Here is a 17353-nt window from a genome sequence, read left to right as displayed (position 1 = left end):
TTTTTTTTTTCCTTTTTTAAATATTTCCCAAATTATGTTTAACAGAGCAAGGAAACTTTTATGGTATATCTGATAATATTTTTTCTTCTGGAGAAAGTCTTATTTGTTTTATTTCAGATAGAATATAAGCTGTTTAAAATTTTTTGAAAACCATTTTAAGGTCAAAATTATTAGCCCCTTTGAGCTATATTTTTTTCGATAGTCTACAGAACAGACCATCGATATACAATAACTTGTCTAGTTACCCTAACCTGCCTAATTATCTTATTTAATCTAGTTAAGCTTTTAAATGTCACTTTAAGCTGTATAATAGTGTCTTGAAAAACATCTGGTAAAATATTATTTACTGTCATCATGACAAAGATAAAATAAATCAGTTATTAGAGATGAGTTATTAAAACTATTATGTTTAGAAATTTGCTGAAATAATCTCTCTGTTAAACAGAAATTAGGACAAAAATAAACAAGGGGGCTAATAAATCTGACTTCAACTGTATTTTTTTTTTTTTTTTTTTGTAAATATGTACAAACTTAGTACAAGAGAGTACATCTCACAACAATTATGAACACAATAAAAATAAATAAAATAAAATGAGAAAAATGATCTTAGTTATACAAGCAAAGTATAATCAGATGCCAGGGGTAAAAAAGGTAAAACAAAATAAATGGGTAAGATAATAAATAAATTAATAAAAAAACATTGATTTAATCAAATGAAATTAACATAATGCTTCACATGGTTGTTTTTTTTTTTTTTTTTTTTTCGCTTTTCTGTTTCTAATGTTACATGTAGTACCATATTGTTTAATCTCCTAAAATGTTCACAATTTGGCTCAGCTTTGGCCCATTTCTTGACATGAATATGGTATTTTCCAAGTAATATTATTAGTTGTACAAGAAAATAAGTTGTACTTTTTAAATCAATTCCATCTTGAACTAAAGCAAACATGACATCATATAATCCAATTTGTATTCGTGTACCAAATGTCCTTGAAATAAAGTTAGAAACATCAATCCAAAATAGTCTTGAGTATACACATTGAAAAAACAGATGAGTAGATTCTTTAACAATACCACCAAAATCGCAAAATCGAGTTTTCTCTATTAACTTCAAACACTTTTACAGGATCAATTCTGTGTACTATTTTAAATGAAATTAAAACATTTAGTTGTTGGTAACCATACAGGCGTGGCATCGTAGAGGCGCGTCCGCAAAGAGGCGCGGTCACAACGCGCTCCTATTTAGTGGTCAGCTGATATGACAGTAGCAGGGACTCTGCGTGACACCACCGCGTGCGTTTGTAACTTTAATCGAGAAGCCTTGTTTTGTTTGTGGCTGTTGCTAAAACTCTTTACTGCCGACTTCATACACGCCATAAAACTAGCAAAACAGTGAAAGACCGCAGAGGAAGTAACGTTACCAGGACTATTTGCTGAAAATAACCTAATTTTTCATTCAAAGGTAAAAAAAAAAAAAGTATTTTCTTTGGCTTTTCTTTGAACATTTACGTTTTCTAATTAAAACATTTCGTTTTAGATAGGCCTATAACTTGGTGTAAATGCTAAAGAATACGCTTGTTTGCTGGTTTTGTTATACTGTCCATCTAGACTTGGCAGTCTTCAGCGTGCCCCTACACCTTACACTAGAGCAACTATGAATGGAGGTACAGTTGGTTTTATATTCGCACATTCGTTCATTTAGAAGTCTCTGTATTTTATACCATGTTACTTTGAATATTCGATCAGAATTAGCATGCAAGTATGACTTCTAAACAACATTTACACTATCTAATTCACTGTGAACAATGTTGTGCTTTGATAGTCATTTGCTGCTAATATGATTTCCCTATTTAGTATATGCAAAGAATACTTTTCTGAAATTATATTATCAAGGAGAATGTCTGAATATCCGAATATTAAACCAACTTTACCTCTTACCTCTTAAGATAATCTACTTTACCTTTACTATGACGCACAGAAAATAGTTGTTTTCTGTGTTTGACTATGGAATTATAGTAATGTTCTCTTGCAGTATGTATCAAGTCATTGATACTATACCGTATGACATGATTATTGAAGTTTTTGCATTTGCATTGCTGTGTGGTGTTTTCAAATGTGTCATAAGATGTTGACCGCTGGTTGGCAGAACAAACATCTTCTTGTGAATGAATCCACTGACAGTCGCCTGATTTCCATTAACCTATATTCTTATTTGCGGGTTTGCAACAGTACTTTCTCTATCACAGAGAGTGGTAAAAGCACAACGCATGTACTTGACACTATATCATCCAACACAGACATCAGTTCTTCTGTCACACTGTGCTTATTTCATCTGGCATGTCTTGGTTTAATTGGTTATCAGGGCGTAATGTTATTCCTCAGGCAATTTGATTGGTCATTTATCCTCTAATTATCAGAGTGACTTAGCGAAATGTTTCAAATAGCTTTGTTTGTGAAATTGTGTCAATTATAAACCTGTTCACCCGCACTTGATGGACCGTTAGTCATGCACAGTTCGGAGAAGGAAGCATTACTCAAACGTTTCATCGAGGATGAGCTACTTCTAGGAAATGTTTAAAGCCTTAGTGAACGGAGAGCATTTTAATGAAACACTACATAATCTAGTTATTAATTATGGTCACCAGTTTCCCATTCAATTTTCTCTGATTGTGTTAGACCAATTTCTTTATTCCAGATGACAAAGAATAAAAATTGCAGTAAACAGTGGAACTGATTGTGCTGTGTGTTAGACAATATTGAAATATGATAAAATGAAATATGATGACCACACCTGCTCTTACCTGTAAAATGAGGTTGATACTCCCTTTTCTGTTCAGCCTCTTGTCAGTTCTTGTCTTTGTGTTTTTTTTTTTTTTTCTGGTGACATTTCTCTGAAAACTACTTAAAGCGTTTTGGTTTGTGCGTGTGTGTGTGTGTGTGTAAGTAATATATTCATGTGTATAAGCAAAGTGTGCCTACACGCACAAGGAGTTTGTTTTGGCTACAGAAGCTTCCAGTGTACATAAAGTGACAAGTGACAACACGAAAATAAATATGAACAAAGACGACGACCATTAAACAGAGTTGCAATTAGACAAAAAGCTCTGGATGTTGAATTGTATGTCCAGATTTGTTATAAAAATACAAGTTATAAGGTGCAGTGTACAAATGCGTATGAGAAAGTATTGCATTGTATATTGTTATAGGTGCTGTGCATGTACAAGTGCGTATGAGATTAACTCCATCTATCCATCATTTGGTTTTGTATGGTCTCTGTGTTGTCTGACCAATCAATGTGTTGCAAGCTTGTTTCATTCAAGATCATTAAATCTTATAGCTAATGCCCTCGTTTCACTCACTAACACTAAGGTTATATGTGAGGGCTAATGCTATTTCCACTGACAGTATATTCCTACTTGTGAGGTTCAAACATGGTTCCCTAATACACAAATTAAAAAACAAAATACTTGTTTACTTAACACTCATACATATGACACTACTTCAATCCCTGAAAGATGAGACAAGCCCATATAAGTTTATTTGTTAACTGACACATTTTTACATGTTTGTCTTAAGAATACTGATGTTCTTGTAATTGTAAGTATTAACACAATACTAGAAAGAGAGAGAGAGAGGAGATGTCACCCAAAAAGACAAGAAATGACATGAGACTGAACTAAACGTCGAGTTTAATCTTGGTTAACAAAGAAATTGAATGGGGAAACTGGTGGCCATAATCAATACCATTACCAGTAACCAAAAATTACTAAGGGTGTGGACAATGCTAGACTAGGAATAGGCATGAGCCGGTATATGATTCTGACGCTATGATAACCTTGAACATAAATTTCACGGTATTGAGATTACTGCTCTAAAATATATTCTTTTTAAATGTCTGAGTAAAAAAAACAACCTGTTTTTCAATTTGAACACATTATCTTTTAATTTGGGAAACATTTATAATATTTTGGAACAGTAAACATGTCAGGCTAAATAATGAAAATTAATTATTGACGTCTGTGGTCTTCATTTGTTTCAAAAACACTGTTTTTTTTTTTTTTTTTTTTTACAATTTAAAACGCCATCTTTGGATATATTTTCTGCTGGAGCTACTGTTGTCCTAAAAAAAAAAAAATAAATAAATAAATTTAAATAAAAAAAAATCTTACTTATACCTTAGGAACGGTTTTACAGAAAAATTTGACTGTTTTAAAACCTTGAATTTTCCAAACCGTGGTATATCTTGAACACTGTTATCATCCCATGCCTAACTAGGAATCTGTGTTTCCATTTAAAATGCTCTTCATTCACACTAGGGCTTGCAGGTATTTCCTAGAAGTTGCTTGATCATGCGGACACATCTGAAAGTGGCCACTTCTTTGAACTGTGCAGAGTCAAAGCTGTTTAGGAACTACATATGAACATTTGAAGTATGTAACAATTTTCTTTGGAATGCTGTTGGCAAAAACTGGCAAAACACAAATGAAACCGATTTCTTAAAATTATGCATTACATAAAAATTTTAATGTATTATTAATATATAGTTAAATTAAAAAGAAAAATCATAATATCAAATGCAGTCCTTTTGAATCATAAATGATTTCCTCAAAAAAACATTAAAAAAAAAACATCTTACTGACTAGAAATTGTGAAACAGAAATCATACCAAATATTTTCAGAGACTGTACAAATGCAGAGACGTATGCAATTTTAAAGGTGCAGTAAGTTTGACACCCAGTGGTTGAACTAGGTAATGCACTCCCGGTTCAAAACACACACACAAGCGCAGGTTGCCAGGTTAATGATACCAAAAGCAGTGTGCCTGACTGTCGAGCCTGAAGGCTGATTTTAAATCATGTTATAAATAAAAGCATCAGCAGGAGATAGAAGGAATATTTTACATGTTAAAAGAAGGTTTTTGTTCTAACCAACAACTGAAATTTATATTTTAGAAGCGGTTTCAATTTCTTGCAGCTAAACAACGGGATAAACTAACAATGTTTATCTCAGGTACACCTCATGTGCTTTACTCTGCGTTAAATGCTAATAATGTGAGTTTGAATGCCATTTTACTTGACATTTATTGCCGTATTTCTGAAAGCAGCAGCAGATAGTTCACCTCAGATCTTGAAAATAAAATAAATAGTTTTGAAATTGAACCTCAGAACTGATCCTGTTCAAGTGAACACATATCAGTGATTCATCATGTACATTTAATGATGTTAAAGAGGTTTCATGTGTATTTATTATAAACCTTACCATTTTGTTGGAGTGCAGTGAGTGTGCTATTCTGTGCTTCTGAATGTCTGTATTTAAATTTCTTTTGTGTGGTGCAAACAGCTAAATTGTTTATCACTGCAAATCTCGTCACGTAGCGTGTTTTTAGGACACAGGGTTACAATATATCCTGCTCACCTAATGTTTACGTTAGTAATGTATATACTATTTGCTAATTAATAACCTCATATGGAACTCTGAATCTGCGTCTCATTTCAGAGTCTGCTACTGTCCACCAGAGGTCGCATTTCAGTCACAGACATTACTTTGAGAGCCGTCCTGACTGATGAATAAAATGCACTGCTTCCCACAAAGGCAACCAGGGGTCCTGAAATATAATTGGCTAAACTGGCAATGGGCCGGTTAAAGGGACCAAAACAAAGCTAGACATTCCAACACGTAATGCACATTTTCAAAGCAGAATATCTGACTTCAGCATTGTTTTTCAGATAAGCAAGAATGTTCACTTGGCATGTTTATTAATATCTGCAAACGTATTATGGTATTTTTATACCTTCGAGTCAAAAACGTTTAACTTTTAGCTCGTACTATGTTCTGTTTCACCATGCTAATGACATCATACATGGTCCACCTTTACGCTTTGAGCTTATACAAAACAGGTAAACACCAAAGATGATTTAACATGTTGTTTTATTATAATGCACAGAGCAGCATTATAACAGAAGATTAAAACATATTTAGTCTGACTTATTAAATCCTTCGCTTCTATCATATCAATTTTCTCATATCAGCAGCTGCTTCAATGCTCTTATTTAGCTTTGACTGCTTTCAGTCTTGCTCTACTTCATACTACCAGTTTTGAATACCTTAGCTCATCCATCAACATGATTTCTGCAGGAGTCCCGAAGGATGTAGTGAAGAACACAACTCTGTCATGAAATTATGCCTTTGTTTGTTGTGAATACGTGCTCTCTAGTGGATGAAAATGACATGCTGTGCCTTTAATTCAATTTATCTTTATTTCTATAGCGCTTTTACAATGTAGATTGTCAAAGCAGCTTAACATAGACTTTCTAGTAAATTGAGAATGTGTCAGTCCAGTTTTGAGAGTTGAAGTTCAGTTCAGTGTGGTTTCATTTTCACTGCTTATAGTCCAAACACTAAAGAGCAAATCCTGGATGCGCAGCTCCACCAGTCTTAACCAAGCAAGGCGAGGAACAAACTTCACCAATTAATAAAGTGAAGGAAAAAAAAACTTGAGAGAGACCAGGCTCTGTTGGGCACGACCATTTCTCCTCTGGCCAAACTTCTTGTGCAGAGCTGCAGTCTAGGCGCTACGGGCTGGAGAACACTGGACGTCTATTGTGGAGAACTGCAGGTTAGAGTAGGTCATCGGCGGGTTTTCAGGCAGGCACAGGGGTTCAATGCGGAGACTCGTCTGTCTTTCAGGAATAAGTTTCATGCTCTTCACTCCTCCATGAGCACCACAGCATCAGCTCAGGATACGGCCTGGTTCAAGATTATGGATACCATGGCATCGTTTCTTCAAAGGTCTTGGATCGCACCAATGGCACTGCATAATCTCTAGGGGCCTCGGGATGACTATCTCCAGGTCAAAATAGATAATAATGAAAATAGTTGCTGTAGCTGCTGTTTATAGTTAAACGGGATGCAACAATGAAGTGTTATAAATGAAAAAAGTAGTTACATAAACAAACATTGAAACATGCATGTAAAGCATATGAGAGTTTGTAACAATGTCTTGTGCGTTAAAAAAAGTGTCTGAGTCTCGGACATTATCAGGAAGGCTATTCCAGAATTTAGGAGCCATAAACAAGAAGGCTTGACCTCCTTTAGTAGACTTTGCTAGTACTACCAGAAGCCCTGAGTTTTGAGATCTTAAATAGGGGGTTAGATTGTAGTGAGACAGAAGGTTGGTTAGATAAACAGGAGCTAGATTATTTAAAGCTTTATAGGTAAGAAGTAATTTTATTATTCATATGGAACTTAATTCATATGGAATAGCACTGTAAGGAGGATAAAATTGGGGTGAAATGATCATATTTTCTAGACCTGTTAAGAACTCTGGCAGCTGCATTTTGTACTAACTGAAGTTTATTAATAGAAGATGCTGGGAAACCAGCGAACAGAGAATTACAGTAGTCCAGCCTTGAAGTCATAAAAGCATGGACTAGCTTTTCTGCATCTGAGATGGATAGCATACTTCATAACTTGGCGATATTTCTCAGATCAAAGAAGGTGGATTTTGTGACACGGGAGACATGATTTTCAGAAGTTAAGTTGCTGTCTAATATAAAACCCATATCTTTTACAGTAGAGCTAATGTTAACTTTGCATCCCTCTAATTGCAGGTCGAGTTGTGAGATCTGCTGTGTACAGGATTTAGGCCCAATAAGTAATAATTCTGTTTTGTCTTAATTTAACAGAAGAAAATTGTTGGTCATCCAGTCTTTAACATTTTTAATACACTCAGCAGAGTAATACACAAGGTTTAACAAGATGAAACAAAATGGAAAAAATCTTAATGCTCCACATTATATCCATGCGACTTAACTTCCTGTCACAGTTTCAGTGGTTTAAATCATTTTGTCATTGCTCTTTGTCAGGCCACCTCAAGAGGTGCAGTGTGTAGATGAATTACGAGCAGCCTCCTGCTTACATGGGGCCTGGTCCTGCTCCAGGATACCCACCTCAGGGATACCCACCACAGGGCTACCCACAACAGGGCTACCCAAACTACCCTCCTGGACCCTCCGGCCCCTATCCAGCCCAGCCAGGATACCAGGGATACCCACAACCACAACCAGGACCTCCTACTAACACTGGTAAGGGATTTGATTTTGAAAGTTGAGCATACTCTCATTTAAACATTCATTGGTTAACCTTCAGTCAAACATCCTCAAAATCAGTCTCATTTCATTTTTACCCATGAGTTCAACAGATTTAACAAAATGCAGTTAGTTGAAATGTTTTTGCAAAAGTCATTTCATTTGTGTGTTCATTATACTTTTTCCTGATGCCATTTTGTTTGTTTAAAGGGCACCTATTTTACCCCTTTTTCAAGATTTAAGATAATATGTTCCATTTACATATATTTCAGTTATAGAAAACGAGTGCATGTTTTTACCAAAACTAATATTGGATTTTTTTAATACCAAAAATTATGGCCATTTTCTCTAAAGAAGTTGTTACTCCGCCCCATTTAGAGCGCCATTATGGAGGTTTTAGATTATAACTAACATGTTCAGCTATGAGTTATGTCATTGTTCGGGAAAACACACCCCTGATTGTGTCCATTAATATGTCCTAAAATGTTCAGTGTGATCTCAGTGTGCGTCTTCTTGGGTATATTTATACAGGAATAACTTGATGACATTAAAATCATCATTTAATAATTCCATTGGAGGCCAAAATGCCTCATTTTAAAAATGAATACTTTTGTCAAAACAACTACTCAAGTAGCCATTTGTCAGCGAGATGTTTTGGTAATATAAATACAATTTATTATTATTATCTCTTGTTCTTTTATACATTGTAACAAGCTTGTCAGATTGGATATGAAGTAAAATGGGATCTCTCCTCTTTGACTGGTATAATGTGAGCTGTGTGTGTGTGTTTTTTTTTTTCTCTAGTGTTTGTTGTGGAGCAGAACAGGCGGGATCATCATCATCATTCTGAAGAGAAGGCTTGTCTAGCCACATGTTGGGCAGCTTTGTGTTGCTGTTGTCTTTGTGAGATGTGCTTTTGAGTACTGAAAGTTAATGAACCAAAAGCAATGTTTGTCTTAAGCACCTCTTTATATTCCTTCAATGCGAGAAAAGACTTCCTACACGCATTGATCTTTTTGCATTGACTCATTAAACAGTGATGTTGTTGTTGTTGTTGTTTTATTTGTTGTTTAACAGTTATGCAAATGTCATCTTTATTAATGAATGCAAAAACTGAATGTCTGGTTGGGTCAAGAATAGATTTGATAATCAAAGTGACTTCCAATCTGTGAATGTTTGGTCTGTCTTAATGCAAGGAATTTTTCTAATAATAAAAACAATGGAAATAATCCATGCCATCTGTTTTGTTTATTCTCGCATGTTTAATCTAAAGGTCTGGGTGCCCACACAAATTAAGTGATGTCTGAAGAGCAACACCAAGCCACACTGTTTACAAATTGAGAAATTTATAGTTTAAGCATTTTTAGTTGCGGTACAAGTATTTTGACACTTTTTATATATATTTTTCCATATTTAGATCCAATTGCACATCTTTAAAGTCCCCAAGAAATCAAAACTAAACAAATGATTTTGTTAGCTCATATTGTTAGTTTTATGGTGAACAATTCATCTGTGCATGTCATTATGAAAAAAAGTTTGCCCTTGTAATCTTCAATTAAAAACTGAATGCATTTCCTGTTTGTTTTTAGTTTTATACTCATTTAGATTGTGATTTTGAGGTACTGGGGTTGGCTAACATACTTAACTACGCTGGTTCAACTGTCAGTTTTGACAACAAACAGAAATGGTGAGCAGAGGCCTGTTTCAGTAAGGAGGTTCAACCAACTCGGAGTTTAAACTTGAACGTTGAGTTCCTTTATCAAGTTTTTTTTTTCCCCTAGTTATTTAGTTTTCGGTATCAGAACAGCTGATCTGAGTTCAGTCAATCAAATCTGAGTAGACTGAAGCTGCGGTCACACTGGGCTTTTCCTCCCATGGACTTCCAATCATACGCATGCAAATGCGTTAGACCGGAAATGCAGGGTCATGCGTTAAGTTTCGAAGTTCGCTGCGTTGCAAAGTTCAAGCTTGGTGAACTCTGACCTGCGAAACGGCATCACTTGACTGTGTGAGACCAATCGAGGATCAAAACATGACCTTACTGGACAGAATTTTAAAACATGGAGCAATCGCTCGCTTTTTTAAATATCTAATCATCTTATTTAATCCCGCCTCTTTTCTCAGCGCCGTACGACAGAATTGGTCCTCGATTGGTCTCACACAGTCAAGTGATGCGATTACGCAGGTCAGAGTTCATCAAGCTTGAACTTTGCACCGCAGCGAACTGCGAAACTTAACGCATGACCCTGTGTTTCCGGTCTGACGCATTCGCGTGCGTATGAATGGAAGTCTATGGGAGGAAAAGCCTAGTGTGACCGCAGCTTCAAGCTATAGTCACACTAGGCTTTGTGTGTGCGAAATTCTGTCGTACGGCGCTGCAAAAAGGGGCGGGATTATACAAGATGAGTAGACATTAAAAAAGCGAGCGATTGCTCCATGTTTTAAATTTCTGTACAGAGAGGTCATGTTTTGATCCTCGATTGGTCTCACACAGTTGTTCAAGCTTGGTGAACTCTGACCTGCGAAATCGCATCACTTGACTGTGTGAGACCAATCGAGGATCAAAACATGACCTCTGGACAGAAATTTAAAACATGGAGCAATCGCTCGCTTGTTTTAATGTCTAATCATCTTGTTTAATCCTGCCCCTTTTTGCAGCACCGCATGACAGAATTTCGCGAGCTCAAACTCTGGTGTGACCGCAGCTTAAAGCGAACACAGAGACACTATAAAAAGGCATTATCAATAGAGCATTATTAATGGAGTCACCATAGCAACATCTGAAAAAATAGACCCTAACCCTTTCTTTCTCCAGCTGAACTTGATGTGCTCATGCAAAGTTATAGCAAATGACCATATATTTAAAAAAAAAAAAAAAAAACAGCCCCACTGCATTGGCGAAACAGAGACATTTAGCGTGGGAAAACATAGCTGCTCAAGTAATTTTGCCAAAAAAGGACAAGCTATTCTCGTAACTTTGTTCTTTGTGTGACTGAAATGTAGGCAATGAATGACTAAGGCGAGGAATCTGACAGAAACTCTGAGTTTAGAGAATAAAACCTGCTCCTGACCAGGTTAGGTTCACAGAGTAGGTTACCACGGTAACTGACTCGGAGTAAAAGTGCTTTCTCGAGTTTGACAAACCTGATATTTTGAAATGGAAAATCATTCTCATTTCAGGGTTAACATATTGAGTTTTCACTTGACCTGCTTTCTGAAACTGGGCCCAGGAGAAGTCTGTTAGGTTGTAATGACTCTTATAAAACCCGTTTCCCGATTTTTCTGAATGAAATGTCTACTTTACTACATCCATTCAGCCAGTGGTAGAAAAAAAAACAAGCCACGCTTACTGTTTGCTCATTTAAAATTCAGTTTCTAACAATACGAAAAAAATAACGGTCACAGTCTTCCGGTTCATCGGGACATTTAAACACTATATTAGCCAACAGCTAATACTTTTCCCAAAAAGTATAATTAATATTTAACTGAGGCTTATTTATCCATGTTTCAGCAATACAGTTAATGTGGAATAGAGGCTTGTCTATTTTCCTTAATGCTTCATATTCAGTGTTGATAGTTGGACTGATATTTGAACATATGAAAACATTTTTGGCCTGAGTCTGACCCGAAGCTCGTCTTTTTTTTCTGACAAACAACTTATACCGTTAGAGCCATTAAAATAGACCAGATTGTGTTTAATAGAAAGCTGATGCTTTTCGTTTTTATTTATTTATTTATTTATTTATTTATTTATTATATCTGAATGATTTAGAGGTTTGTTTGTTTGTTTGTTTTTCTAAATGTAATTTTATTTTTTTTAAGTGACATTGATATCCAAGCGGTATGTGGTCCACAGTGAGTTTACTTAACTTACAAGTTGTACACTGTGCATAATCATTTAAAGTTGTCACTATTTGAAAAGTTGATCTGATGTTTGCGTTTCCTCTAGCAATTTTCACAGTTTTAAGTTCGCCATTAGTCATTTTTCTCTTTGTTTTCCATTGCACGTGGCTGGAAATCTCTATACGCAAGGCATCACTGGCACCTCCAAACCGCACACTTTAGATTTCATTAACGTTTTTTTCTAAAGCAGGCCTAAAGCCTGCTATGTGTGCTAGCTATGATGTGAAAATTGTCCAGAAACCCGGCCCTAGGGGCATAAAGTCGGACCCAGACAGCCTCTTGCTCTAATGCAGGCCTCTGGACTCCATAGAAGTCTGGACAAAAATGACACCTGAGTGATGCATGCGACTCCATTCTCCATACAAGAGGTATTTTGAAGTTGTCTTTACTAAAAATATATATATATATATATATTTTTTTTTTTTCAGTAGTTCAGTACTTTCTCATTGTAATAGTAAAGTGAGTCATAGTGAAGGAGTTAATTAATTTAAATAAAGTCCCTCCAACCTGCATTTCGACATATCTTTGTGGTAACAATTAAGGTTTGCTGTGTGTGAAATGCAGGTTGGAGGGACTTTAAGTTACTACAACTTCTTTTGATTTACTCTACTATTAAGAAATGTGTGTTAGTGCTCTGTGCAGGTGCAGCTATACTGCGGGTGCTCATTCTGTTTGGAATGGTGGAGAAGGTTGAGGAGACTCGTTCACCGTTTTGTTTGATCGTATTCAGGAGGGAGCTGAGAGTTGCACAATTTGCACCATAGACCACTGTCAGCAACGCTTTCCCACATACACAAATGATGTGGCTCGGGTCTGTCGGAACACGGCTCAGAAAGCCCTTCAGGTGAGTGTCTTTATAGAGTGAATATTCTATAGCAAACACTTGTGTCATGCTCCGTTTTTGATCTGTGGATTACTCAATTAGCTGGTTATTGACAATTTGACAGGATCCAGTATAGTTTTGGTATTCAATATTCATCTGAGAGTTGTTGTCATAGCAAGAGATCTGGTAGCACAAACCTGCTTGGGAGCAGGCTTCTTTCATACAAACAGGATTAGATCAGTTTATTTGAAGCAAAGGTGATACGGAAAGTATGTTTGGATTGCTCATATTTTCTTAAACTAGTAACCTATAGGTTATATATACTGTATTAACTTTAGCAAAACATTTAAAAAAAATTTTTTTTTTTTTTTTAGTCTGAAGTATTTACATTTTTTTTTTTTCTTTAAAATGAAACTTGTCACGGGGTGGTCCTTCATTAGGGGTTCAAAAAGAACATTTATTAGTGACTATGTAGGCTTGTAGACTAATTTTGACTAGTATATGGACTTTTTTAATACAAACGCGTACTTTTAAAATGTACTGACCCGGCTTTAGTACAGTTTCTGTCTGATAATAGACATGGCCAATATTCTCTTTTATATTTATATTTATATATATATATATATATATATATATATATATATATATATATATATATATATATATATATATATATAAAGGATAATAATTTATAGGAATCATGCACACATTTTAACCGCTATGCTGGTGATTTTGATGTTTAGTAAAAGTTCCAGTTACCTTTTTAATATTAAAATAAATTTTTGATTCAAAATTAAATGTATACAGTAGTTGCTATATTCTGCCTTAAAGCACAGGATTAAGAAATTAGAATACTATCTTTAAAAAAATCTGCTATAAAATCTGGAAAGTAAAACGAAATAAATTGCTAAATACTCTTGACACATGAAAGTGTAAAGTCTGTAGCCAAAAACAAAAGTTATCGCATATTTTATCGATTGCCTTGTCCTTCACAACACAGGCAGTGATCTCAGATCAGTTCATCCAGATATTTTCATCTGGTTCGCAAACTTGTTTGAAGAACCAAATTAGCCAGAGATTGTTATCAAGATCAAAAGATCCAGGATCTGCATCATCTTAGGTCATTTAAGCGTTGTGCAAAGAACAGACCTCTGGTATTAAGATGCGTTTTTGTTGATCCAATCAAAATTGGGACAATGCTTAGTATAGGTGTGAATCGGGTGAAATGAATTGAGTTTGTACACTTTCGACCACATCCAGAAGTGCTTGAAAATGCACTGGACAGGATTGCATTCAAACAGCCATTAAACATATCCTTATCAGACACCCATGCACATTTCAAATCAGCAGCATCTTTAGAAACCTTCTGAGGAAATTGGTGGAAATTGGTGGACCCTTCGTCTGGCCACTATAATATAGACCTGATTGGTGGATTGCTGCACAGATGGTTGTCCTTCTTCTGTAAGGTTCTCCTCTCTCCGCAGAAGAACGCTGGAGCTCAGACAGAGTGACCATCGGGTTATTGATCACCTCCCTGACTAAGGCCCTTCTCCCTGATTACTCCGCTTAGATGGTCGGCCAGCCTTAGGAAGATTCCTGGTGATTCCAAACATCTTCCACTTACGGATGATGGAGACCACTGTGCTCATTGGAAATTTTAGAGTAGCAGAAATTTTTCTGTAACGTTCCCCAGCCTTGTGCCTCCAGACAATCTTGTCTCGGAGGTCTACAGACAATTTCTTTGTCTTCATGCTTGGTTTGTGCTTTGACATGCACTATCAACCCTGGGACCTTATATAGACAGGTGTATGCCTTTTACTTTCCGCATTCACTGTATGTTAAAGTTTATTATTTTTGTATATACTATATTTGTAGATATAATTATAGTGAGTATTAAGAGTTAACAACTCTAATACATCTATTATTAGATATTTACTTTTAATGCGCTATTAGGTATTAACTATAAAAAGAACATTTGTTTGTAATTTTTGTTTGTAAGTGCTTTTGTGCTTGTCATTACATTGACTTTAGTTAAAATAACTGATGTTTGAAACCTGACTGTACAAAGTTAATGAACAAATGACTAATAAATAGTCAGAATTGTCAATGTCATGCGAGATTAAATTGTGAAAAGTGTCTGGTTTAAAAGTAAGTTGTCTATATCAAGTCTTCAAGAATTTGGTGTTGCGAGGAACAGCCACTGCCAATACAAAAATTGTTATATTATTACGATGCTGTAAAAGTTGAAATGATAAATTATGATGAATAATTATGATGAATTATTGAATATCAGCAAACATACAGTATAGTATCTCTAATATTGATGCTATCTTGGTTCTGGTTTGTTCACATCACAGTTCAGCGCAATTACATAAACCTATTTTTAAGACCAGTGAAAAAATTGTCCGTTGTTGTTGGTAGGATTAGAGGAAGATCACGCAAACCTACATGTCAGACAATGTACTGAATATTTGAGATTATCATTGTAAGTTCATTTGATGTCATTCCAGTCAAGGTGTGGTAGGAAAGAGACTGTTTTTCAAAACAGAATCGTCTGTAGTTCATTGTGTGGTTTGAAGTCATGTCTGTTTAGGAAAATCTCAGATCATGGAAACAATGACTCCTATCACTCTAGTCACATTAAGATTCTTTGAGGAAATATTTTACATTCGCTCAGATGGTTTTGTTTGGAACTAAGCTTTCTAAAGGCACATCAGAGTTTTAAGGTGTTGTTTATCACTGCTTTGTGAAATCTTGTGTTTTGCATAAGGGCGAAAAGAAAAAGCCACATAAGATGTTTCTTAAGGAGCAGTCACATTTACATTTCATAATTTAATGTAATTTAAAGTTCAGTACACAGATTTAGCTTGTATTCAAGTTGGTCAGACAAGATCTACTGGAAAGCTATTTGGTTTGAAATGTATTGCTTTATGAATTGTTTCTGTACATCTTATATACAAGTTGTTCTTATAGAAGAAAATGTTTTTCAAACAAAATTTATGCTGAACCTTTATATAACTTCATGGTATTTAATTCTTGAATAAATGTGCAATTTTGTAATGTAAATGTAAAAATTTGACCGTGTTTCAAAATACAATGTTCAGTTGCCCCCCCCACCCCCCCCCCCAACACCCCCCCCCCCCACCCGCCCCTTTTTTTATCCAACAGTTAAGCAATGGCTTATGACATTGTTTTTTTCTCACCTGGCAACCTGTTTGAGATCGCATAATGAAGATGGACCCCTCAGTCATTTTAGAAGAGTATAACCTTTCCGTGTTGTTTATTTTATTTTATTTCCTTTTCTTTCCTTTTTATATATGAGAGTAAATATGTTTTATTTAATATTATTATTTATTTGTATTTTATCTTAATATTATTTGTATATTTGTGCGACATGTTTTGTTTGTTTGTTGTGTAACAAAAAAGTGAAAAGCAATTTGTACTTGTTTCATATCTAACATGTTCAACAAAAATACTTTTGAGCAAAAAATAATTATAAGCCCCCCTTTTGAATTTTTTTCCTTTTTAATATTTCCTAATAATGTAAGGAAATTTTCACAGTATGTCTGATAATATTTGAAGAGTTCCGTCTGAAAATTCCATTGAAACTAAACATTTTTCTCAGCCTCCTTTGTTTATGTTGAGATATTTTAGTTTAAAGACCAGGAAAAGGACTTCTTCTTTGCCGTAAAAGTGATATTACCTAACGTACACACAGGAGCCTGATAAAAATAGTCATTTTAGAGGAAAGTTTCAGACAGCATTTAGAGGTTTTTGCATCTAAACTCTTCATTTTTATCTTCTGGAGAGTCTTTTTTTTTGTTGTTGTTGTTGTTGTTGTTTTATTTCAGCTAGAATAAAGCAGTTTTAATTTTTTAAAAACCATTTTAAATTTTTTAATAATTTTTTTTGATAGTCTACAGAACAAACCATTGTTATACAATAACTTGCCTAATTACCCTAACCTGCCCAATTAACCTTAAAAAATATCTAGTAAAATATTATGTTCTGTCATCATGGCAATCTGCTCTCCATCAAACAGAAATTGGAGAAAGAATAAACAGGGTGGTTAATAATTCTGACTTCAACTGTATATTTCAGTTTAAGATTATAGTCACCTTATATTAACTTTGTTCATTGAAACTCAGCCATTTACACTGACAACAAATGTTTTTTTATGTTACTTTAACTTATTCTAATACTCTAATCAGATTTCAATTTTTATAAAGTATTTTATATTGATAGTTTATACAAAGATTTGATTCAAGACAGCAAGAAGTTTGTTTAAGTTTAGTATATAGCAGGGGTGTCTAAACTCGGTCCTGGAGGGCCAGTGTCCTAGAGAGGTTAGCTCCTCCAACCCTAATCAAACACACCTGAAGCAGCTAACCAAGCTCTCACTAGACATACTAACTTTCTGGCAAGTTGGAGCTAAACTCAGCAGGACACCGGCTCATGACCGAGTTTGGACATCCCTGGTCTATAGTCTGTACAAAAAGGAAAAATAAATAAATGGAAGGGGACCTTTGCCTGCCATACT

At 35.1% G+C, this 17353-nt stretch overlaps 1 protein-coding gene across 1 annotated transcript; it reads left to right on the top strand.

The window, feature by feature from the left end:
• Positions 1–1241: 1241 nt before the first annotated feature.
• Positions 1242–9316, top strand: si:ch211-160j14.2 (uncharacterized protein LOC792922 homolog). The gene is made up of 3 exons (XM_056446698.1): positions 1242–1462; positions 7866–8084; positions 8892–9316. The coding sequence occupies exons 2-3, from the start codon at positions 7892–7894 to the stop codon at positions 9005–9007; spliced, it is 309 nt and encodes a 102-aa protein (XP_056302673.1). The 5' UTR covers positions 1242–1462; positions 7866–7891; the 3' UTR covers positions 9008–9316.
• The last annotated feature ends 8037 nt before the right edge of the window (positions 9317–17353 follow it).

This window comes from Danio aesculapii, chromosome 21, assembly GCF_903798145.1.
Source record: "Danio aesculapii chromosome 21, fDanAes4.1, whole genome shotgun sequence".
Taxonomy (NCBI): Eukaryota; Metazoa; Chordata; class Actinopteri; order Cypriniformes; family Danionidae; genus Danio; species Danio aesculapii.
Note: the sequence above shows the minus strand (reverse complement) of the source record. Positions and strands in the feature narration are given on the sequence as shown.

Bases quoted from the DNA above. Each gene is read 5' to 3' on its own strand.
- si:ch211-160j14.2 (XM_056446698.1), top strand. From the start codon at position 7,892: ATGAATTACGAGCAGCCTCCTGCTTACATGGGGCCTGGTCCTGCTCCA. The intron at 8,085-8,891 runs GTAAGGGATTTG...TTTTTTCTCTAG, and splicing joins AGGACCTCCTACTAACACTG to TGTTTGTTGTGGAGCAGAAC.